This window comes from Emiliania huxleyi, assembly GCF_000372725.1.
Source record: "Emiliania huxleyi CCMP1516 unplaced genomic scaffold EMIHUscaffold_34, whole genome shotgun sequence".
In the NCBI taxonomy this organism is placed as follows: Eukaryota; Haptophyta; order Isochrysidales; family Noelaerhabdaceae; genus Emiliania; species Emiliania huxleyi.
Genome location: NW_005199443.1, coordinates 437533 through 460909, shown reverse-complemented (window position 1 = coordinate 460909; position 23377 = coordinate 437533). Strand labels below are relative to the sequence as shown.

Below are 23377 nucleotides of genomic sequence, written 5' to 3'. Positions count from 1 at the left end.
CCTCCCCCTCGCCCTCGCCCTCGCCCTCGCCCTCGCCCTCCTCCTCCGCAGAATGCTCGAAGCCCGCTCCGGTGCGGCGCCGCTTGCCGCCGCTGCCGCCGCCGCCGCCGTTCGCGACGTCTCCCCCGTGGCCCTCGGTGGAGCCGGCGGCGGCGGCGGCGGCTGCGGCTGCGGCGGGCTCCTCGCCGTTACGGCGCCGCTTCGGCGCCGCGCGCCCCGCCGCCCCGGCCGCCGCCCCGCCCGCCGGCCCGCCAGGGTCCAGCGGCGACGGGCTCCGCAGCCGGTGCGCAGCGCGGTGCGTGCGGCGGCGGCGGCAGCGGCGGCAGCGGCGGCAGCGGCTCGGACGCAGCCGCCGCCTCTGGCAGCGAGAGGAGGAGGAGGAGCGAGTCGGCGACGGAGCTTCCGACGAAGAGAGTGGTGCCGGCGCCTGTACACGGCCACCGCGCAGACGCGATGAGACGCCGCTCACAGCTGCTTTCGGCGAGGGGCGGCGGCGCGCTGCCGCAGCCGGCGGGTGGCGGGCCCAGCGGGGCGAGGCACCTCGCGGGCGAGGACGTCGCGACCTATCAGTGGCGACCTATGAGTTAGCGACGGGACCAGCGAATGCGGCGCGGAGCAGCGGCGACCCAAGTAGAGCGGCCGAGGGCGACGGGCTGAGGGGGCGGTCAGCTGTGTGGATGTGTGCGTGTGCGTGTGGGCCCATCCTCCGTGCTTTACGACGGTCGGACTTTGGCGAGCGGCTCTCGATGGCGACGACTCCCCCGCCTCGAGCGGCGCTCGTGGGCGGCGCAGCCGAGTCGGGCGTCGCATTCTCTCGGCCAGGCTCGAATGCGGTGGCGAAAGAGATGGGGCGTACGGTGGGGGAGGAGGCGGAGGAGGAGGCGGAGGAGGCGGCGGAGGAGGCGGCGGAAAGGGCAGTGGAGGAGGCGACGGTGCAGGCCAAGGCGACTCCCCCGCGCTTACTACATGCCTGCATGTGTCTGCACCCTGGCGTGTGTGCCTGTGCCCCCCTCCTGCGCCCCCCGAAGTCCGTCCTTGCGACTCTCGCGACCTCCCTCGGCGGCCACTGCGGGATCACATCTCGGCTCGATCTCGGCACGATCTCGGCTCGATCTCGGCTCGATCTCGGCTCGACCTTGAGCGGCTCGATGGCGACGAGGCGGCCGCGCGCCGACGCGAGGCAGAGGATGAAGAGCTCGCCTATCATTGACAGTATTAGCGATCAACTATGCGTTGTTCCTTGCTAATGAAGAGGCACAGGGTGTCGAGCTCGCCCGAGTGAAGTGAGAGGGCGACGCGCGGCGCGGCGCCTAGTACCATACCTCCAGAAGTCCCGAACCCAGCGTGGGTTCAGGCTCCATGGGTGGTGTGGTAGCAAGCGGGCGCCGGCCGCCGCGGCGGGGAGCAGCGCCGCCGCGGCGCCGCGAAGGGAGAGAGTGAGCGACGGGGGACCATCCACCAGCGGCGTCGCCTCGCAGCGAGCCTCTCCGTTGAGAGCGACGCCGTGGGAGTGGACCTGCGCGGAACAACGAGGGAGCCGATGAGGAAGGCGTGGCGGTGGATGGGACGAAGAAGAGCGAGAATGAGGGGGCCTGGTCCAGCCCGACCAGCGCAGTGTCACAACAATGATAGCAGGGCACAAGGATTGTCGTGGTGGTAATAAGATTCATCTTGAGGGATGGTACTAAGAAGAGCAAGAATGAGGGGGCCTGGTCCAGCCAGAGCGGCACGCCGTGTCAGAATGGCGAGAGTCAATGATACAGGAACGGTGGTGATAACGACAACGTGAAGAAGAGTGAGTGGAGCGGGCCTGGTCCAGCCAGATCAGCGCGTTAACAACGATGATAGCCAGTGATACCGGAATGATGGTGGAAAGAATAAGATTCATAATCATGAGGGGGCCTGGTCCAGCCAGACGAGCGCGTTGTCGGACACCACAAGCGCCCCTCCCAGCGGCAGCGGAAGCGGCAGCAGCGCCGTCGAGTTGGAGGGGAGGCCTAGGGAGTTGGAGTTGGAGTTGGAGCTCGAGTTGGAGTTGGAGTCGGAGGCCGTCGAGTTGGAGGAGAGGCCTTGCCGGCGCCAGAGCAGCGCGCCGGTGCGTGGGAGCGGGGACAGGACTAGCGCGCCAACCTGCAGGCACAGGAAGTGCCTCGGAAGTGTCTCGGAAGTGCTCGGAAGTGTCTCGGAAGTGCCTCGGAAGTGCCTCGGAAGTGTCTCGGAGGTGTCTCGGAAGTGCCTCGGAAGTGCCTCGGAAGTGCCTCGGAAGTGCCTCGGAAGTGTCTCGGAAGTGTCTCGGAAGTGCCTCGGAAGTGCCTCGGAAGAGCCTCGGAAGTGTCGAGGGAGTGTCGCCCCCACCTCGCACGTCGACGGGTTCCAGCGCGTATCCGGCGGCGGCTGACGGCGGTCGGACCGGCCCGGCCACGTCTGGCGAGGGTCGGCGAGGACGAGGGCGGTCGGCGTCGCTCGGCCGTGGAGGAAGCCGACGTCGATGGCGTGGTGGAGGGAGACGTCGCCGTCCAGAGGCACGCGGTACATGCTGCGGCGGCCGGTGGCGCCGCCGCCGCTCCCGCGCTCCGCAGCGCCGCCCGCGCCGCCGCCCGCGCCCGCGCCCGCAGCCACGCTGGCCGCGATCGCCGCCGCCGCGTTGGCAGCATTCGCCGCCGTCGCCGCCGCCACAATCGCGCCCGCGACGACGCTGCTTCCTCCCTCCGCAGCGGCGCCGGCGGCAGCAGCGCCCGCGTTTGCGGCGGCGTTTGCGGCGGCGGTGGCGACGGCGGCGGCGCCGTCTGTGGCGGAGGCGCCGGAGGAGCGCTCCTCGGGTTGCGCCACGTGGGTGCCTAAGGGTGGCGACGCTTTCTTTTTTCTATCGGTGGCGACGACGGTGCCGGCGCCGCAGCGTCGGGGAAGGGCTTCGTGCAGGGGCTGCGAGCACCGCCGCATGCAGCTGGGTAGGGGAGTGTGTCCGGGATGGACGCGAGGTGCGGGGAGGTGTGGGGAGACGTGCGGAGATGTGCGGAGATGTGCGGAGATGGGCGGAGATGTGCGGAGTTCCGCATATGGGCACGGGTTTGCCGACGCATGTCGCGTCCAGCGGCACGGCGAGCAGCAGGGTGGAGAAGGCGAGCATGAGGCCGACCTCTCCCGTCGGGTCGCACCGCAAGCGGACGGGCAGAGGCGCGTCGCGCGGGCCGAGCTCGGCGGCGAGGGCGTCGAAGGAGAAGGAGGCCCGCGTGCGCAGCGTGCCACTCACCTCGTCCAGCTCGAGCAGGCTCAGCTTGGCAGGCTCCACGCCAAGCAGCAACGCGTCCGCCCGTGAGCCGGGGCGGCGCCAGACCGCGAGGCCAACCGCGCGCCCCGCGAGCGGCTCGCGCAGCCGCAGCCGCAGCGCGGCGCCGCCCGGCCCGGCCCGGCTGACCGCCCTCACTGCCCCGGACTGCGGCGGCCTCGTGCCGGCGATCGTGTAGATCTCGAGCAGTGTGCCGCGCGTGAGGATGAGGGACGGCTGCTCGCCCGGCGCGAGCACCGCGGACACGGCGTACTCGACGACTGTCGGGCTCACGAGCGGGTAGTCGATCATCGCAGCTGTATTTCTTTGCTGTGAGAGAGAGTTGTCTTGTTTAAATTCTTTGTTTTTCAGCTGTATTTCTTTTGAGCTTAGCGTTCGATCTTATGTATTTCTTTTTAAACAGAGAGTTGTAAATTCTTTTTTCTTTTCTTTACGGTTTTCTTAGCGACGTAAAATACCCGCAATACCAGGTGTATTTTATTTTGCTGGGGCGGACATCATGATGAAATTCAACAATATACCTACATGATGAAATTCTGCAAAAATAGCCGGGGCAGTCGGAGAAGGAAGGGGCAACTCCGTGCACTGACGGACGGTCGGCCGCCAGAAAACACGCCTGCGTGGATCGCGTCACACCTCGCTACCCAACGCGGCCAAAGGATATCCACCTCGAGAACCTCGAGAGACGACCATCCCCCGCGTAGCGAAATAAATTGAAAACCCGCCGCCTTCGCCACTGCCTTTCGCAAACGTATATTTATGCATGTGTGTGTGTGTGTTTATAATGGCGCGTTTCGCTCACGCCGCCGTCCTCGCGCCGGAGCATCTCACGCCAGAGCATCTCAAGCATGACCGTCCTCGTCGTCGCCGCTCTCCCTCCTGTCTCTTGCGTGCACGCCGGCAGCGAGTGGCGGGCAAGGGCCATACAGCGGCCTCGCTGCTGCAGCGCTGCGGTGAGGGCCCAGCGCTTCTGCTCTTGCTGCTGACGACCCTCTATCGCGCACCAACGATCCTGGGCGTCTGGCTACAAGACCTCGCGCGGCGCCACCACCTTTGTCGTCGTCCTCACCGCCGCCATGCTCGCCGTCACGCTGGCCGTCATCCTCGTATCGACGGTCAGCGCCGCGAGGGTGAAGACCATGCGGCTCGTTTCCTCGAAGCGCGAGCCGATGCGCGACGGCATCACCCTCGCCGACGGCCAGCAGTGGCACCTCTTCCTCAGCCACGTCTGGAGCACGGGGCAGGTTTGCCCCGCCCAACTTGCCCCACCGCGTTGTCTGTGCAGAGACGATACCTAACCGGCTCTTCCTCCCTTCCTTGTAGGACGCCGTCGCAGTCATCAAGAATGAGCTCCTACAGTTCCTTCCCGGCTGCGAGATCTTTCTCGATGTCGACGACCTCAAGAACATCGGAGAGCTGGAGGCGTACATTGGTCGCTCGCAGGTGGTGCTCTGCTTCCTGTCGCGGGGCTACCTGCGCTCCACGAACTGCTTGCGCGAGGTCCGCGCCGCGCTGGAGAAGGGCAGGCCGCTCGTGCTCGTCCACGAGGCAGACCCGGACAAGGGCGGAGGCACGCTCGCCGAGCTGCGATCGGAATGCCCCGAGGAGCTGCAGGCCGCCATCTTTGACGCCGGCTGGCCGATGGTGGTGTGGCATCGCATCGAGGCCTTCCAGCACGCCTCGCTCAAGCTCATCGCCGAGGCGCTGCTGCTGAAGACGCCAAAGTACGCGGGCGAGAACGAGCTGCCCCTGTGCATCCCGGGCGAGGTTCGAGCCGACAGCCTCGCCTCCACCAAGCCGGTGCTTCTCTGGGCCTCGACTTTGAACGCCGGCGCGCGAGAGCTCGCCGCTGCGGTCGCGGCGGCCGTGGCTGGCGGCATCTCTATCACCGACGCAGCGCCCTCGCGCCTCACCTCGCTGCCTCGCGCCTCGCGATCTTCGCGCCTCTCCACGCTCCTCCCTTCGCTACCTCGCACGAGAAAAGAAGGCGACGACGAGGCGACGCACATGCTACTCTACCTGAACAGGTCGACGTGGGCCGGCGATGGCGCCGCGGCGCTCGCAGAGCAGGTGCGCGCCGCGCGCCGTGTCAGGCTGCCTCTCGTCATGGCGCACGAGAATGACGCCGCCCGCGGCGGCTGCATCTTTGGCCACTTTTTCGAGGTGACGCCACGCGACCTGATTGTCGATGGGCTGTACAACGACATCGCGGTCGGCTGCCATTCCGACCCGCACCGCCAGGTGTCGCTCGCCCTCCTCGCAAAGGCGCTCGGCGCGACCAAGCAGACGGCCCAGTCGCGCGTGCGCCGCGTCTTTCTCGCTCAACCGACGCAGAATCGTGGCACAGAGCCGCGGGAGCAGTCGGTGGGCGACCAGGTCGCGTGAGCTGAGCGCAGAGTGCACACTGCACTCTGTGCACAACCGATACAGTCCGTCTATAGTTAGTTGTCTGCTCGTCACGCCTACAGCTACACTCGGCCAGTCGGTGTGTGTGGAGGAGCGCGAGAGTTCGTGCGAGCACATTTTCGCGGTTTTGAAAAGAGATCTCTCTCAGCACGGGACACAGCTAGACACACACTACCACGATACACACGACCGCTCTCGAACACGTCCGACGTGGCACCAACGGCTTGCTCGCTAGAGGCTCGCGCTCTATAGCCAACGCAATGCCGCTGGTCGCCCGAGGCCGAACTCTCTCAGCTCTAGCGCGAGAGGGGATCGCGCACACCGAAGCTATCACGGCATCGCGTCGAGCTGGCTCATGTCGCGGACCTGTTCACAGACACGCCGGCTGTGAGGAGACGCCGTTCACACCTCGGCGCTGCCGGCTCGCGTCGCGCGCGCGCCATGTTCTTGTGGTGCGACTCGAGCGTGCCTCCGCCGATCTCGAGCAGCTTCGCGTCGCGCCAGAGCCGCTCGACCGCGTACTCGCCCATGTAGCCGTACCCGCCCATCACCTGCAACAACCACCACCACCACTCACTACTCACCACCACCACACTCGCCCATGTAGCCGTACCCGCCCATCACCTGGATCGCGCGGTCGGCCACGTTCTTGCCCATCGTCGTGCAGTAGAGCTTGACGCCTGGAGGTGTGAGGAGGCGCCGTTCACACCGCCAGCACTCTCTTCACACCCATCGCCGTGCAGCAGAGCTTGGCGCCGTCCGTGTCCAGCCGGTTGCCCGCAGCGTCGAGGTCGAGCCCGAGCGCCGTCTGGTACAGGTAGGTCTTGCCCGCCATGTACTCGGCGTACGACTCGGCAATGTGCCTGCTCGCAGCTCTGCAGGCGTGAAGAGGCGCTGTTCACACCCATGCAGCTCCTTCGGACAGGTGCCTCTGGATCTGGCCAAAGTCGCGCAGCGAGGCGCCGAAGGCGCGCCGGTCCGTCGCGTACGCATTCATCGCCTGTTCACAGGACTGGAGGTGTGAAGAGACGCTGTTCACAGCGCCGGCCCGTCGCGTGCACCGCCTCGAGGGAGCGGCGGGCGATGCCTGAGATGTGGGGAGAGAGGGGGAGAGATGGGGAGAGATGGGGAGAGATGGCGCCTCGAGCGAGCGGCGGGCGATGCCCACGCCCATCGCCGCGAGCACGACGCGCTCGATCTCGAGGTTGCGCATCATGCAGACCTATCCGTCCACCAAGCGGCTCCTCCGCGCTGGTTCAAAGAGAGAGACTGGCTGGGCGCTCGTGCAGGCTCTATGCAGGAGGTGGGCGAGTCGTCCGCTGGTTCAAAGAAGGGAGCCGCTCCTCTCTCCAGGAAGCGCATCGGTGCTCACCGTCGCGCCGCCCGGCTGGCCGATGAGGTTGGCGGCGGGCAGCGGCACGTTCTCAAACACGAGCTCGGCGGTGGGGGACGCGCGCATCCCGCACTTGTCCTTGAGCCGCTGCCTGTTCACAGCTGCAGCTGTGAAGAGACGCCGTCCACAGCACGCCGCGCTCGCGCTTGGAGCCGCTGCCCCAGGCTGAAGCCGGCCATCCCGCGCTCGACGTAGAAGAGGGAGACGGCCTTGGACGCCTTCACCTCCGGCCCGGCCGTGCGCGCGTAGATGAGGTACCTGTTACCATGAGGTACCTGTTACCGCCCTAAACCCATCGGCCCCGCACCTCCGTCTGTCTCGCTGCCGAGCGTCGGCGGTGGGTGAGGGAGAGAGAGAAGGGAGGGAGAGAGAGAGAGAGAGAGAGAGCGCGAGCAACCCAAGCCTCCTTTGGGACACCTCTGCCCCGCTCACTAGCCGTGCGCCGGTGGTGGGTGTTGTTGCTTCCTCTCAGCCGACGACTACGACTACTGCTACTGCTAGAAACGATGAGGCACCGGTCGCCCAGCTCCGTGTCCGAGACGGCGCCGTTGGTGATCCACATCTTACCTCCGTTGAGCAGCCAGCTCCCGTCCGCCTGCTCACAGCTCTTCGCTCCACACCTCTTCTCTTCACAGCGGTCTTGAGACAGCCCCCGCCCGCCTGCTGCTCTGCCCGCGTGCGCATCCCCAGCACGTCCGTCCCCGCCTCCGGCTCAGACATGCCCATGCCGCCAATCGCTTCGCCAGAGCACGCGGCAGGGAGCCAGGCGGCCTGCGCGAAGGGCGGCGGGCAGGTCACGAGGTCACGCCGCCGGACAGGGCGTGGAGAGGGAAGGGCGTGGACAGGTAGTGGGCGGCGGCCCTGGCGGCCGGTGGAACGAGCGATGGACGCGTGAGGCGCAGGGCAGGGGAATGTGACGGAGAGGTCGTGGCGGGCCTTCTGCTCGGCGGAGCCGTTGCGCGCGAGGTTGTTGACGAAGAGCTGCGAGTGGGCCAGGTACGAGAGGCAGAAGGCCGGGTCCGACGCCGACAGCTCCTCGTGCACGATGCAGGCCGCCGCCGCGTCCATGCCCGCGCCGCCGTACTCGGGGTCGACGGTCACGCCGAGCAGCCCGAGCTCGCCGGCGCGGCGAAAGAGCGGGTGGTTGAACCGCTCCGCCCGGTTGAACTCGAGCGCCTGCGGCTCCACCTCGTCCCGCACGAACGCGGCGCACAGCTCGCGGAGCGCATAGTGCTCCGCGGTCGGGTTGAAGAGGGAGCCCTGCGGCTCGGCGTCGTCGGCGACGCCGACCGCCGCCGTCGAGCGCGCGCGAGACAAGACCGCGCGGCCGGGGAGCCGGCGGGCGGACGCGGGAGCTGACCGGAGCGACCGGGCGACGGCGGACGACATGGCGCGAGTCCCTTGGTTGAAGGCGGAAGAATTTATGCGCTACGTGTGGGGGGCGACAGGTTCTCGAGGTTCTCGAGGTGGATATCCTTTGGCCGCGTTGGGTAGCGAGGATTGGTGTAACCCGAGCCACGGAGGCGTGTTTTCTGACGGCCGACCGTCAGTGCACGGAGTTGCCCCTTCTCCGACTGCCCCGGCTAGTTCCCGAGTTTCGCGGGAGTGACCCCATGCGTCAAACCCGAGACCTAGCGCGGGTGGGTTGGAGGGGGCTCGCCCCGTTCCTCCCCATCGGGCCGCATGTGCGGCCACGCCTCGCAGATTCGTTTCTCGCGCCTGGGTCAGGCGCGCGGGGCATCCCCCGGGTCGCTCGACCAGCGGTCCGAAGAGTGGCCGCTATGCGAGGGAAAGAGCGGGGCCCTCGACGCCTCAGTCCGGCGACAGGGGGGGGCGTCCCTCCCTTGGGTTGTGTGTTTTCTTTCTTTCTTTTAGGGGGGGGCGTATAGACTCGAGGGGCCAGGATACGCCGCGAGGAGGACGGAGTTGCGCCGAAAGGCGAAAGAAGCCGCGAGAACAAGGGATGCCGGCGCTTTTGCACGAAGCTAGGGCTCAGTTCCGTCTTCCTCCCCCTCGCTCCTGTAGGCAGGCCGCCCCGCGCAGGCGGGAAGAGGCGCGCCGAGCCATCGGTGACGTCCTGGCGAGCTCATGTCCCCCAAAAAGGTCGCACCCGCCCGTGGCTCCGCCGTCGGCTCCGCCGCGAGCGGCGACGGTGAGGCCGCCGGGGCTCGCCTATACCGGCTAGTGTGGAGCTCTCAGTGTGGTTGCGTGTTGTACTAGTGATGCTGCACTAGGCGGCCCGTTTTTAGCAAAAACCAGATACCACATCGCGCGTGGTCATCGAAAAACCGCATGTTCGCCCGTCTGGGACCTCTTCGTACGGCTCCAAAAACCGCTCCTTAACGACGACTACGCGGCCGGAAAATTTGATGGTTTCCCCGGGAAAATAGAGAGGAAAAGAGAGGGTGCTGTATAGAAAAAACGAAAGGAAAAGAGACGGGGTGCGAGCGGAAAAGTATATACAGCCTAACGTGTAGAGAGCCACAGGGGTGACGAACGCGTCGCCGCGGACGCGGTAGACCACGGCCGCGTACCTGAGGTCGAGCGGGCGCGGCGCCGAGGTGCGCGAGCTGCGAGGTGACGGCGAGCAGCGTCTGCTGGATACTGGCGATCTCGTCGCTCATGGAGGAGCCGCTCCACCCCCACGAGCCTTACCGTCTCAATTCCTCGGGGCGCTACGCCCGACTAAGTCAAGTACTCCAACTGAGTGATCTATTTATTCAAGTGCTCCAAGTGCCGCCTCTCACAACACTAGGCACGGGGCTGGCGCGCACTGGCACTAACACCAGTCCCGTGCCTTGAAAAGAACTCTCACAACCTAGCTCACAACTCAAGCACGAGCGGAGTTACGCCGAGAGGCGAGAGAAGCCGCGAGAGCAGCAAGGCATCGGCAGGCGGCGTCGCAGACAGAACGAGGCCGAGGAGAGCGATGAGTCAGAGGATGAAGCGGCAGGTGGCCCAGGAGAGAGAACGACGAGAGTGGGAAGACCGCGAGGCGGCATGAAGGTCGCTGCGAGAATCGGCCTATTGGCGAGAGACTGCGAAGAGAGATAGGAAGAGGCAGACGCCCGAGGGTGGGCGACGGCTAGCACCACACAGACTCCTCTCCTTATACCTTAAATCCCTGTGTGGTGGCGGCGTGCCGTCCTCCCATCTGAGCCCTGGCTGTCAGGCTGTCAGGTGCTGTCAGGTTATCTGTCAGGCTGTCGCGGGCTCTGAACTGTCAGGCAGACTATCGGGTCAGGTGCTGCCAGTGCTGCCAGTGCTGGTCTGACATGTCGCTAGGTCCTCCCGTGCTGTCGGGTGCTGTCGGAGCTGTCGGGTGTGGCTGTCGGACGCTGTCGGAGCTGTCAGAGCTGTCAGGCTGCTGCTGGGTGCTGGCTGCTGCTGTCACAGGCGTGGGGCCCCGGTGCTGTCCCGGGTGCTGTCGGTGGTGAGCTGTTGGGGTGCTGTCAGGCTCTGACACACCAGCCACACTTATGACACTACAAGAGGAGGACAGCAGCCAAAGTGAGAGTAGATCCACACTCAGCAGGACTCACATACTCTGCCTCCGGTCCCACCATCTTTTTCAATGGTGGACGTAGAGAGGGTTACGCAGAGGGGGGGCGTGGTTCGGCCGTGAGGTGTACGTTTCCTTCAAGCCTGTCGGCCGGTGATCAAGAGCGGCTCAACTACCTGCTCAGCGCCCTCGCGTGGCCAGAAGAGCACGAGCGCCACGCCGAGCAGCGCCACGATGCTGCCGACCCAATCGCCGGTGTCGGGCACAATCCCGTCGAAGAGGTACCCCCACACGAAAGACAGGCCGATGAAGACGCCGCCGTACACGGCGTACAGTCTTCCGAAATCGTTCAGCGGTTGCAATGTCGGCACAAACCCATACAGCATCAGCACCGCACCGCCAGCGACCGCCCACCACCACGGCTTCTGCTCGCGCACGGCCTGCCAGACAAGCCATCCGCCGCCGATTTCTGCGACGCCGGCGACGAAGAAGAGGATGCTCACGTACGCAATGAGCGAGTAGCTCCACTGCATGTGTATGAGAGCCGGCGCAGCGCTCAGGCCGGGTTTTGGGAAGGGCCGGTACCACAGGAGTTCGTACCGATACTGAAAAAAAGAAAAAAATATTTAACGGTGTGCGGGCGCGGAAGGCTTGTTGGCGAGCCAAAATGCTGTTTTCCGAGGCGCTGCGCTAGGCTCAGAGCGAGTTCGCGCTGCGCTAGGCTCAGACGGCGAGTTCGCGCTGCGCTAGGCTCACAGATGGCGAGTGCGCTGCGATAGATTTGCGCTGCGATGAAAAAGACCCCGTTATAGGAGCCGATAACCCAAGGGAGGAAACGCCGCGTTTTCTTCTTGCGTCCAACTCCGGCCAGTTGGTCCACCAGCATGGCAGCCTCCAGCGACCTGCAGGCTCTGCAGCTTCAGAATCGGAACCTGCAGCAAAAGCTCGACTGGAAGCAGCTCTCAAGATCAACCAGCGCGACAAGCACATTCGCGATCTCCGCGACGCGACGCCGGCGCGCGCCGCCGACCTCGAGCGCCTCGAACGGTCGCTCTGCCGGCTCTCGTTGCAGATGGAGCACATGCAGCTCGTCATAAAAAAACCGGAGTGGTCGTTTCACACCTTTGCGATGCCGGAGAAGACCGCCTCCTCGGCGCACACCATCTTTGTCCGACCGCCCAGCGGGAACAGGCTCGAGGTCACAATCCCGCCGGGCAAGCTGCCGGGCGACATCTTCACCGTGATGCTCAAGGACGAGGACGCGCGTACCCGCGCACGCGGCGCCGCCCGCGGCGCCCGCGCACTCCGCGCCGCCGCCGTGCGCTGCTCAGGACACTCGGCATACGAGTCTGCGAGACCCACACCGGACGTGGCGCCTTGCTTGATAACAGACACGCCCAAGCCTGTTTGTCTGTCTGTCTGTCTGTCTGTCTGTGTCTCGCGCCTGCTTGCTCCGCGGTTGCCTGTGAAATGTCAATCAGCTCCGTCTACTCTCGTGCAACTCAAAATAGAAGAGGTGTTGGCGTTCAAACCCGGCCCGTACCGACGACAAAAGGCGAGCTACTACGCTTTGCTATTGAAACCCGGCTGCCGGAAACGGATAAATAAGCGAGCGCGTCCCGGTGTGTCGCGTCGAGCCTCTCGCCCCTCACTGTTGGCACGCTGCTGATGCCAATGGATCTTGAGATCGTTTTCGGTGCTTGCCGCCACTCGTTCAGATGGTTCATAGTACATGACGAGGACTGGGGGTGGCAGAGGTCGTGCGGCAGGGAGGGATGAGTCTCTATGTGGCAGAGAGAGGCGATGGCGGTGAGGAGCACCTTGTCCGAGGAACGGCGCGAGGAGCTCTGCGCGCTCCTGATGCGCTGCCGGCTGGGTCGATGCACGTCGGATGGTGACGGAGCGGGTGTACGTCCTTCCTGCACGTCGTTGTTCGCCGGACATGCTTTGCCCGAGTGCGAAGGTGCAGAAGTCAGCGCGGGTCGCCGAGGATGCGCGAGCGTCACGACCAACGTTGACAACGTCCGTTACGTCACGCACAGACCTCCTCTCTCTATGAGACACATCCCTGCATTCGACCCCTGTATGCATAGCAAGGGCCCGTGTGTGTGTGTGTGTGTGTGTGTGTGTGTGTGTGTGTGTGTGTGTGTGTGTGTGTGTGTGTGTGTGTGTGTGTGTGTGTGTGTGTGTGTGTGTGTGTGTGTGTGTGTGTGTGTGTGTGTGAAATGTCAGCAGTTCACCCTCGGGTATGTTCGTAAGAGCTACATACACTGAAATTTCGGGGCCCGGGGTTGTGCGTTTACGTGAAAAGCACTAAGGGACAATCTTGTCTGTCGGCAGCCGAACTTGTGATGGGACACCCTCGGAATCCAACTGCGTACTACTTGGCTAGCACGCTATTGGCATACCGACGGCTAAGGCCGAAATCGGTTCACACCTGCTCTTGCAGGTGTGAACACAAAGGATTCGCTGTATCAACTCAGCTGCTCCGCTTACACTTACCTGTGAAGTGTGAACAGCGGATTTTGAATCAGCGTTCTCTGAACGATATCGGTGTCGAAACACCGCTCTGACAGCGCTCACAGCTGCAAGGGGGAACGACTGCACGGCTCTCAAGATGGAATGGACCACGCCCACCGTCCTCTACGTCTCGCTCCTCTTCTTTGCAGCCGGTCTAGCCGAGATCGGCGGCGGATGGCTAGTCTGGCAGGCTGCGAGAGAGAACCAGCCGCGCTGGTGGGCAGTCGCCGGCAGCATCATTTTGATGATCTACGGCTTCTTGCCCACGCTGCAGCCGCTTGACGACTTTGGTCGGCTCTACGCCGTCTACGGCGGCGTCTTTATCGGCATGAGCTTTGCGTGGGGCTACCTCGTCGACGGCATCGTTCCTGATCGCGGCGACATTGTTGGCAGCATTGTTGCGGCACTCGGTGTGGCGATTGTCTTGTTCTGGCCGCGCGACGCTGCTTCATTGGCCACAATGAGCGAGCGTTCTACGAGCGTCATTACGCCGCTCGGCGAGTCGGCGCGCGCCACAAGGCGGAGTCTCATTTGATAGCGTCTGTCGGAGCTGGAACATCCTTACACATATGATGGCCATCTGATTGGGCCTGGAGCAACGCATGCTCGCCCGGCGGCCTCGGTGGCTTGGGACAAGTGCAGGCGTCACGGCGCGACCGCAGCCGCGGAGTCTCCAGGCAGTGGGAACTGATCGAGTTAGCGCTGCATCGTAAAATGTTGGCTGCGTTCGAGAACATGTGAAAGACAAAGAGGCTAGAGGGGGGCGAACTGCCAATCGTGGTCAGTACTGTTATGTATATGCACTCTGCCCCCTATGCATTCGCATCGTGATATGCATCCTTACCGATCCATAACCTTAGCGCCTATACATTTACGTATTTGCAAAATACGTCGCCCTCTCCCACCCTCTCGCGTCGCGGCGCGTTTGAATGCATAACACAGATACATAATACATAGGCGAATGGATGCGCATTACGACCGAGTGTCACAAAACTCCTATGAATTATGTATTATGCATTTGCATTACGCACTGGGAGTCCACATCGTGTGTTATGTATTACGTATTACGTATTACGTATTGTGTATTACGCACTGCCACTGGGAGTCAACATCGTCTGTTATGTATTATGTATTACGTATTATGCGTATTATGCACTACGCACTGGGAGTCCACATCGTCTGTTATGTATTACGTATTACGTATTATGTATTATGTATTACGCACTGGGGGACGTGGGAGTCCACATCGTATGTTATGTATTATGTATTATGTATTGTGTATGATGCGTCATACATTGCGCATTTCAGACAAGCACACCATGTGTGTGTGCTGGCTGCTACGTTTTATGTGCTCGCAGCGGGCACATGCACATATTATGAAAATATACAGCGACTCCATTCATTCATCAGTGGACAGGGACGGCAATCGGGGGGGGGGGGGGGGGGGAAACAACAACGGGCGGGACCCAGGCAGTCTGTTCCCGCATAAATGATAGTGAAAATAGGTTCCATTCGTGATATAGAGAGACGCGTTTGGTGTTAAGATTCCTCGATATCAGTTACAGTTTATCAGCGTTTTGGACACCGGGACGGCGACGCCGATGCTAGATCCCAACATGAAATGAAAAAATGAAATGACATGCGATGTGATTTCTCTCTGCGACTTCGTGAATATTCAGTCTCTCTCTGTCTGCCGCTCGCTGCCCCTGGCACGCGAGCCGCTCGCCTCGCTCGTCTCCGCCCCTGCCATCTGTCTATCCTCGCGCGGCTGCCGCGCTAGCGCCTCCGCTTGTTCCGCTGCGGCCTGCGCGCGCAGCAGCCGGTTCAGCTCCTCGAGCGCGTCCGCCTCATCCTCGGAGAGGCCGATCGGCCGCTCCGCGCCGTACTCCAGCGCCTCCTCGGCGAGGCCTCTCAGCCGCTCCGTCTCGCGCAGCTCGATAATCTCGATCGTGTCCACCTCGCTCAGCCCGATCGGGATCTCGGCGCAGCCGGCCGTCTGCGCCCACCCCTCCTCGGCCAAGGACGCGAGCCGCACTGAGGAGCGGAGCGCCTCGAGCTGCGCCGCCTCCTGCTCGCTCAGGCCGATGGCAACTTCAGACGACATCGCCTCGGACGCAATGGCGGAGAGCGCCTCGCTACGATCCCGCTCCGCCTGTTCCTCCCGCCTCCGCTCTGCTCGCTGCAGCCACTTCGCCGCGATGACGTCCGCCGCCATCGTCCGCCAACGCGCCTTGGCGCGGGCCGCTGCCGCCTCGTCCGGCCGCGGGAGGCAGGGCGGGCGGAGGCACAGCAGCAGCTGCCGCACATCGATGCCGAAGAGCTCGCTGCACGAGTCCGCGATTCCCGGGCCAGGCCCACAAGCGAGCGCTAGTGAACGCCCAGTCCCTCCGTCCGTGCGCGTGTGTGACGAGGGAGAGCTCGCCGGCGCTCGCTACGCGCGCGTTTACGGCTTCGCTTTCTTTCTGTCGGGCTTCACGGCGGCGACTTGCGGAGCCTCGACGTCGTAGAGTTCCACGGATGCTTTGTGCGGTCGCGGCCCGCGACGCCGAGCAGTTGTCTATAGGCGTCGAGGTCCGGCGCGACCTCGCCGCCCTTATTGGCGGTTCCGGCGAAGCAGGCGTTCTCGAGGCTCAGCGTAAAGCCGCCTTCCAGGACCAGCGTTAGTATCCCTTTGCCGTCCGTCCCGATGGAGTGATGGTACAAGTTGTCGAGGAGGTACGGGGTGTTCGCGTCACACGTGTCCCCGCCCCGGTTCGAGTACCGGAAGCCCGGGCAGCGTCCGTCGATCGCGTCGCAGTCGAGCGTTAAGGAAGCCTTGTGCGTGTGGCCCATGCCCCGGGCGTCGCTATATGTCAACCCAAAGATCTCGTTTTCGTATTGGACGCAGCCCTCCGCCGCGGCGAGTTCTAGGATCGTGTGCCAGAGCGAGTACTGGTCCTTGAACGTGCAGCGGTTCGCGAACCAATTGGCGAAGAAGGCCCTTCCGGTTCGCGAACCGCGCGCGTAGTAGAGGTTTGAGGAGACGTGCCACCTCATTCTTCCCATCTTCGAGCCGTCCCGATCTACCGGGTGGAACGACACGTCCGAGAAGTTGTTCTCGTGCTCCCGCGGCCGCTTCGACGTGATCCAGGGGTACCGCGCCACCGAATCCAGGTCGACGTAGTACAGGCCCTTTATCTCGGGATGAGCCAAAGCAGCAAGCGTCGCAGGCATCTTGATGTAGTGGTTCGAGCACTCGTCGGCCGTACGATTGCCGTCGTAGTAGCTCGTGATTCGAGGTCGTGATAGGGCGATGGTCCGCGACTTCATCTCCGCCGAGTGCAGACACCCCTCCGACGTCGGTTTGCGTAGCGCCGGCGGGAGTTCGCCGAGCCAAATCATGGGGCGCATCCCCGCGTCCGTTGCGAAGAGCAGCTTGTTGAGGAACGGTCCCCAGAGCCGAAAGAGGTACGACGGCGCGTTCGCGACCATCAGGAAAGCGACCTCCGAGGTGTTCCGCCTCGCCGAGGTTTTGGGTACGTACTCGCATAGCGCCGGCCGCGTCACGAAGTGATGTACGTTCTTTGCGTCCACAGTGTCGATGGTTGCCGTCGTTGAAGACGAGGGTGAGCCTCGGCCCCGCGCTACCGTTGGCGAGACCGACGCGATCAATCTCGATGCGACAACCCACGTCGATTGGGCCGAACTCGCGCATCCAGTCGCAGTTTGGTGCACCGCATCGCGTCACGTCGCCGCCGCGCGCCCATGACCTCGCGTACTCGTCTTGCGGCGAGCCCGGTGCGAGAGCGCGACGATACCTGTGGCCGCGGCCGCTTGCGCCGGAGACTTGCGGTGAGCCCTCGGCGGGCGTAAGGCGAGCGCACGCCATAGCGAGGCGCACGTCATCGTGGTCGTCGCGAGCACCGCTAATATGAGAAGAGCGCGCTGCATCGCGTCAATTAATACGCATAGCACTGTGGCGGCTCAGGTCAAGAGTGGTTTTGCCCATTTCTCTGAGGTTTGGTTAGGTGAAAGGTAGGTAGGTAGGTAAAGGTGAAGAACAGTCTGGAGAACTTCCCCGCACGTGCAGAGAGATAAACCCAGCGTAACATGTCAGTGTGGCTCACGCCGACGCTGCTTGTCTTACTGTCCCTTCTCTCCGCCACCGCCGACACGTGCGACCCGGAGCACGAAACCTGCGAATGGGACGGCGCGGCGCCTCGGCAGCAAAGCTCATCCACCGAGGCGGACAATCCGAACTGCGTCGGATGGGCGGCAGCCGGTGAGTGCAGCGCAAACCCGGTGTACATGGCCGCGGCTTGCGCGCAAGCGTGCCGCGGCAAGCTTCCGGAAGGAGCGACGGGAGCGCAGCAGCAGACAACGACGGCGGTGGCATCCGCGGCTTCAGCTTCAAAGGACGCCGACCCGCATTGCCCTCTGTGGGCGTCCAAGGGCGAGTGCGAGAAGAATGCGGCTTTCATGGCCTCCAACTGTGCCACGGCATGCGCCCGCCGGCGCGAGGAACGAAGAGACAAGGACCCGCAGTGCGCCGCGTGGGCTGCAGCCGGCGACTGTGACACGCGCGAGGCCTTCATGCGGCGGACTTGTGCAACCGCGTGCGAGAGAGCGCTCGACGACCAGCTCGACGGGGCGGAGTGCGCTGCGCTGGTTGCGAAGGGAGCGTGCTCGACAGCAGGAGGGCTGGCGGCGTGCCGCTCCAGCTGCCTCGTCTCGCTGCACGCCAACCTCACCTCGGACACGGTGGGGGACACGCGGGCACGGGTGGCACACCTGTCCGCTCCTCCACTGCCCATTGGTAATGTCCGTTCACAGCCCTCGTGATTGAGAAGAAAGACGGCGATCCACAGGAGGGCAACTGCTGGTACTGGGGCACGGACGGCGAGTGCGACTCCAACGGCGTCTGGATGCGCGAGACGTGCCCGCTGTCGTGCGCCAAGCTCGAGGCGTGCGGCGCGGAGCCAGAGTCGCCAGAGTGCGCGAGGCCCTTTGAGTGCCCCCCGGCGAGAGGTAGCCGAGAGGCAGCCGAGAGGCAGCCGAGAGGCAGCCGAGATGCAGCCGAGACGTGTGGAGACGCTTTCGCTCCCTTCCCTGGCCCGTATCACTAGGCGAGAGACCAGCGTCAGGACTGCATCCGGCGAGCGCTGGCCGGGGAGTGCCGCGCCGGCGGGACGGCGGCGTCGGCGTGGGCGCCCGAGGGCGAGACACGCTGGGCTTCCTCCCACATGGTCAAGAAATGCTCCCTCTCCTGCCACCTCCTCGACCCCGCCTCGGTCGCGCGTGCTGCGGTCTGCCCCCCCCCCCCGCCCCCCGTTCGGCTACAGTCAATCAGTTCTCAGCCTGTTAGCCAAGGTAGCTCTCAGCCTCGGTTCTCAGCCTGTTAGCCTGAGTAGTTCTCAGCATTGTCCTCCTGCTCCACCACCCCGCACAGGTCCGGCCGCCGGTGCGCCCCTCTCCGCTCGTGGACGCGCCGCCGCTCTTCGCGCTCCGCCGCCGCCACTCCCCCTCCCGCTGCGCGATTGGGCGGGACAGCGCCGCGCTGCTTCGATGTGCGAGGCCCCATTCATAAGTGAGTTGTTGTCGACGTGTTCGTAGGCGCACGGCGCCGCGCTGACGGCCGATGCGCCATTCATTACTCAATCACTGCCACCGTTGTCTGTAGGCACGGCGCCGCGCTGCTCGACGGCCGATGCCCCAGCAGCAAGACCAGACGCCTCCCGTGGCGCCGCGTCCGGTGCCGCGAGGCGACCGTGCGCTTTGAGAAAACTCTGCTCACCTCGCCTCAGCTCGGGCTCATCTCGCCTCACCTCGCCTCATCTCGTTTTCTCTCGCCTCACCTCGCCTCACTTCGCCTCACTTCGCCTCATCTGGCCTCGCCTCACCTCTCCTCTCCTCTCACCTCATCTCGGGCTCATCTCGCCTTCTCTCGCCCCCCCTCCCCTCACCACCCCTCACCTCGGGCTCGCCTCGCCTCACCTCGCCTCACCTCGGCTGCACTAGGCTACATCTCCGCCGCGGATGACCCCTCGGCTGCCGCACCCTCGCCCCCTCACGCCGCCGGCCGGGGAGGAGGTGGGGTCGGGAGAGGGAGACGGCGCGGAGAGGGCGTGGGAGCCGTCGATGCTGCGGGTGCAAACCATCCTCGCGTCGCCGCGTGTGCGGCTAGTCCGCGGCATCGTCACACCGGCGGAAGCGGAGCAGCTCATCGCGGCGGCCGGCTCGCGGTTCGCGCCGTCGGGCACCGCCCGTGCGGGCTCGGTGGCCTAGAAGCAGGAATACGCCAACCTCAGGGCACGAGTACGGCATTGTGCAGCGTATTAGAGCACCGCGCGAATACAACGGAGAGGAGTACAGTGGATACAGCGGAATACGACCGACTACGGCCGAAGACGTGCCCTCTCCAGTGCTGGTTGGGAGACATGAACACGTATTCCGCTTCTAGGATCGGTGGACTACCGCACATCTGAGACGGCGATATGCGGCTCGCGGCCGCGCCTGATCGTCACCGCCATCTCCTATGCACCCCCGTCGTCGTTGCTGACTAGGCGATGCTGCTTGCGGCCGCGCCTGATCGTCACCGCCATCTCCTATGCACCCCCGTCGTCGTTGCTGACTAGGCGATGCTGCTTGCGGCCGCGCCTGATCGTCACCGCCATCTCCTATGCACCCCCGTCGTCGTTGCTGGCTAGGCCATGCTGCCTGCGGCCGCGCCGGCGGTTGCGGCGCTGCGGCAGCGCATGGCGCACCTTATGGGGTACGGGGAGACATGCGGAGATACGGGGAGAGATGTGGGGAGATACGGTGAGATATGTAGGGAGTTAGGGGGAGATATGTAGGGAGATATGGGGAGATATTGGGAGATATTGGGGAGATATGGGGAGATAGCGGGTCGTCTCTCCTGCGTGGCGTTGAAGCCCAACGACATGTTCCAGCGACATGTCCCGGAACCTTCTCGGAGTTGTCCCGCCAGGTATCCAGACGCGACCCTCGAGCCGCTGCAGTGCGTGCGGTACGTGCCGGGGCAGTACTACAAGCCGCACCACGACTTCTACAACGCTTGCGAGACGTGGCTCGAAGGCAACCGGCACTTCACCTTCCTGGTCTACCTGCGGGCAGTGCCGGGCGGCGGGGGAGAGACGCGCTTTCCGCGGCTCAACATCACCGTCGACGCGACGCCGTACGCGGCGCTCCTCTTCAACAACTGCCTCGACAATGGAGAGCCCGACGAGCGGACGCTGCACGAGGGATTGCCGCCGCTCACCGCCACAAAGTACGCCATCAACGGGTGGATGCACTCGAAGGCGTTCTCCGGCGCGTCGCTCGACTGAGGAGTTTACATTATTTTTACCAAAAAGCCGGGCTACACGTTATAACAGTAGAGTAACACGACGCCCTAGCCTTTACGCTGGGGCGTTTCGTCGACACGTGTGTTTGCAACGCGTGGCCACGCACTCGTCCGATGTGAGAATGAAACTTGGAAGGTTTGCGGCGCGTCTCTTCGCGGCGCTGCGGTCTCGCCACGATTCCCGACGTGCGCAACGGGGGTGCGATGTGCGCGCAACTCCCGACGTCCGAGGAACGCATGGCCATCGTCGCCGTGCGGCGGTGACGACATCACATGCGGTGTGGCGCACACGCTAGCTGCGGCAAGAATGCGATCCGCGCCTCTTCCCAGGCGTGACACGCCACACCACACATGGCTGATGTGGCGATCCAACGGCTCGCGGGCACGCGGCGCCGCAGGCATTCCCGCGGCGGGAACGCAGCATCGAGAGAGAGCGCGCGCGAGAGAGATGCCTCTCTCCGCCTCTCAGCGCCGACGAACGCCTGCGCAACAAAACTCTGCGCCCGCGCACGCGGCGAACCGTTCACTTCGTGACAGGCAGGCCGAGGCGTGCGGATCCAGGCTCCATGCCTTGGCGGGTTACTGCATCCATCCTCGGTGCGACCCAGGGACCTGCTGCCAGCTTGCGGGTAGTCTGCGTCTGGCGCCTCCTGTTGCACCGTCGCTGCTACTATTCCTGCACATTGAAAAGACGGGCGGCTCGACGGTTATGGAGTGGCTGGCGCGGAACGTGCGCCCAAGAGACGCGCTTGCGAGGCGGCTGAGCATGAGCGTCAGATATCCCGACGCCGAGTGCTTCATGTGCGATCAATTTGGCCTGCTCGACTGCGGTCGCTCACCAGCGTGCAAGGCCGGATCGAGAAATTTCTTCATGTGCAACGGTGCCCAGTTTTCTCGCCCCTCATGGGACCAGCTCCAAGTAGCGGTCGAGTTCCACGCATACGCCAAGGCCTTTTTCCAGTCGACTGTCGTTCCTCGCCTCGGGGAATTGCGAGCGCTCTATGAGGGGGCTGGCGGAACTGTGGTGGTCATGACGCTGCTCCGCGAGCCAGTATCTCATCTGATCTCAGTGTACCAGATGTGGCCCCCTGTCCGGCCATACGAGAGCGAAAGAAATCGCCTCCCCACGCTGGACTTTGCAGCTTGGGCCCGAGGCACTGCGGGCGTGCAGGTTGCCGCTTTGGGCGCGCAAAATTTGCTGCGGATGACGCCGATGGTTCGCGGGATGCACACTACCCGATCCTGCGCTGGCCAGGCGCGTTGCATCGAAGCGTGTGACCACCTCAGCGAGGCGATCAAAATGCTCAGCCTCTTCGACGTAGTGGGGACCCCCGACTGCATGCAGAGCGCCCTGCTCGCGGCCGGCGCAAAGCTCAGGCTACGGCGCGAATCATCCAGCGACGGCTGGCTGCGGATGAGCTCGGTTGCTGGCCGCCTCCGGCCACGAGAGCTGATCCGAGAGTCGCCACGAGCGGTGCATCCGGGACAAGCAGTGTACGAAGCGAGCCGCGTTCGGTGGGAGCAACTGAACGCGTCAGCACGTGATGAGGTGCTAAACGTTGTCGGAAGATGTGACCTCGCTCTCTACCGAAGTGCTCTGGAGCGTGCTGAACAGACGCTGCCCGGACGCCGCGGACAGTGCAATCAGACGCGCACACCCGTCCGCTCGAGTCTCGCGTGAGGTCCTGCGGGGGCGCGGAGGTTGCCCGGGATGGCGACGAATTTCTGGCGACTTTTGCGTCCTCGGGTGAAAGCTCTAAAATGAACTCGGAAAAACCGTTACAACTACACTCCGAGACCTCGCCACACGCCAGCTGTCACACTCACGCGCGCCAAGATCGACGCCAAGAGGTCCTCACGATCGCCCGGAGCGCCGAGGTCCTCACACTTCTCACTTGCGAGCGACCTCCTCACGGATGGGAGAGGTCCTCACGACGCAGTTCAGGGAGGATCCGCCGCAGCATGCTCGCCCCTAGCTACGCCGGCCCGCGTTGCATCCCCCCTTCCCGCCGGCTTCCTTCCTTGTTTTTTATTTCAGTCCGACCAGCTGACCGCGAGCGCTCCGCGCTACTCGCCCGGCCGGGCTCGAACCCCAGACCACTCGACCAAAAGCCGCCCACTCCCCGCCGCAAGCCCTGCAGGCATTGCTCAGCTCACAAATCAGCACCCTATATAGTATGAAAATGAATCCCGCGCGTCTCGCGCCCCAACTGACAACTCATCATTGTCCCTCGGACACCACTCTCCAGCCGCGCTACCTTCGCCCACCTACCGCTCTCGCATGACATCTCGACAATCCTCATATCTCCGGGCCCAATACTCCTAACCACTTCCCCTGCTCGCCCAGGACCACGAAGCGCCGCCCGCGCGCCCATTGACCCCCCAATCGACCCACCTGCTATCCTATCCCTCAATTGCCACCCGCCAGATGTACTGCCCTCGCCCACCCAATACTCTCACCCTCCTGACCCGGACAGTCCAGGTACAGGAAAAGCGGGGAGCGGGGCCCGATCCAAGGAGCACCCCGTCGGCCCGGGAGGGCTGTGAATTTCGGCGCGGGCGGAAGGCTGCCTGCAGACGCTCAGCCCCCGCGGCTGAGCTGCCGAATCCTCCCGGCTAATCCCCTGACCTGCCGCTGCACTAGACGCCCATTACTTTAGATGGCGCGCGGCGCGGGCGGATGACTAGGGGAGAGAATGCGGAGAGACTAGCTCGCTGGTAGATGTGCTCAGCCAAGGGCAAGGGATGAGGGGAATGTCGGTCAGTGTGAGGGGTGCACCAACCGCAGAGCGTCATGTTTTGCCTTTGAAAACTGAACAGTTTTTCTCTCTCTCTCTCATGTCCCTGAGACTCAGAGTCTCTCTCTCTCTCTCTCTCTCTCTCTCTCTCTCTCTCTCTCTCTCTCTCTCTCTCTCTCTCTCTCTCTCT

General features: G+C 64.1%; 5 protein-coding genes across 5 annotated transcripts; 2 read left to right on the top strand and 3 right to left on the bottom strand.

Moving 5' to 3' along the window:
- Nucleotides 1–1215: 1215 nt before the first annotated feature.
- Nucleotides 1216–2535, bottom strand: EMIHUDRAFT_208061 (hypothetical protein; the record flags this gene model as incomplete). Its single annotated transcript, XM_005773360.1, has 4 exons — nt 1216–1310; nt 1453–1516; nt 1936–2130; nt 2356–2535. The coding sequence occupies 4 exons, from the start codon at nt 2533–2535 to the stop codon at nt 1216–1218; spliced, it is 534 nt and encodes a 177-aa protein (XP_005773417.1).
- A 3261-nt stretch (nt 2536–5796) lies between these two features.
- Nucleotides 5797–8488, bottom strand: EMIHUDRAFT_435778 (long-chain specific acyl-CoA dehydrogenase). The gene is made up of 11 exons (XM_005773359.1): nt 8022–8488; nt 7746–7856; nt 7601–7680; nt 7245–7343; nt 7065–7176; nt 6834–6914; nt 6618–6692; nt 6449–6551; nt 6317–6372; nt 6133–6243; nt 5797–6058 (listed from the first exon to the last, which is right to left on the bottom strand). Exons 1-11 carry the CDS (start codon nt 8472–8474, stop codon nt 6023–6025), a joined length of 1317 nt encoding a protein of 438 aa, XP_005773416.1. The 5' UTR covers nt 8475–8488; the 3' UTR covers nt 5797–6022.
- A 2236-nt stretch (nt 8489–10724) lies between these two features.
- EMIHUDRAFT_208056 (hypothetical protein) lies at nt 10725–11820 on the bottom strand (the record flags this gene model as incomplete). The annotated part of the gene is made up of 4 exons (XM_005773358.1): nt 10725–11192; nt 11390–11479; nt 11561–11626; nt 11710–11820. 4 exons carry the CDS (start codon nt 11818–11820, stop codon nt 10725–10727), a joined length of 735 nt encoding a protein of 244 aa, XP_005773415.1.
- Nucleotides 11821–13160: 1340 nt separating this feature from the next.
- EMIHUDRAFT_463817 (hypothetical protein) lies at nt 13161–14674 on the top strand. The gene is made up of 2 exons (XM_005773357.1): nt 13161–13879; nt 14591–14674. The coding sequence occupies exon 1, from the start codon at nt 13205–13207 to the stop codon at nt 13640–13642; it is 438 nt and encodes a 145-aa protein (XP_005773414.1). The 5' UTR covers nt 13161–13204; the 3' UTR covers nt 13643–13879; nt 14591–14674.
- A 2561-nt stretch (nt 14675–17235) lies between these two features.
- EMIHUDRAFT_450878 (hypothetical protein) lies at nt 17236–20432 on the top strand (the record flags this gene model as incomplete). Its single annotated transcript, XM_005773356.1, has 9 exons — nt 17236–17847; nt 17955–18114; nt 18220–18392; nt 18536–18627; nt 18767–18848; nt 19105–19357; nt 19547–19575; nt 19794–19858; nt 20075–20432. The coding sequence occupies exons 1-9, from the start codon at nt 17395–17397 to the stop codon at nt 20430–20432; spliced, it is 1665 nt and encodes a 554-aa protein (XP_005773413.1). The 5' UTR covers nt 17236–17394.
- Nucleotides 20433–23377: the final 2945 nt, after the last annotated feature.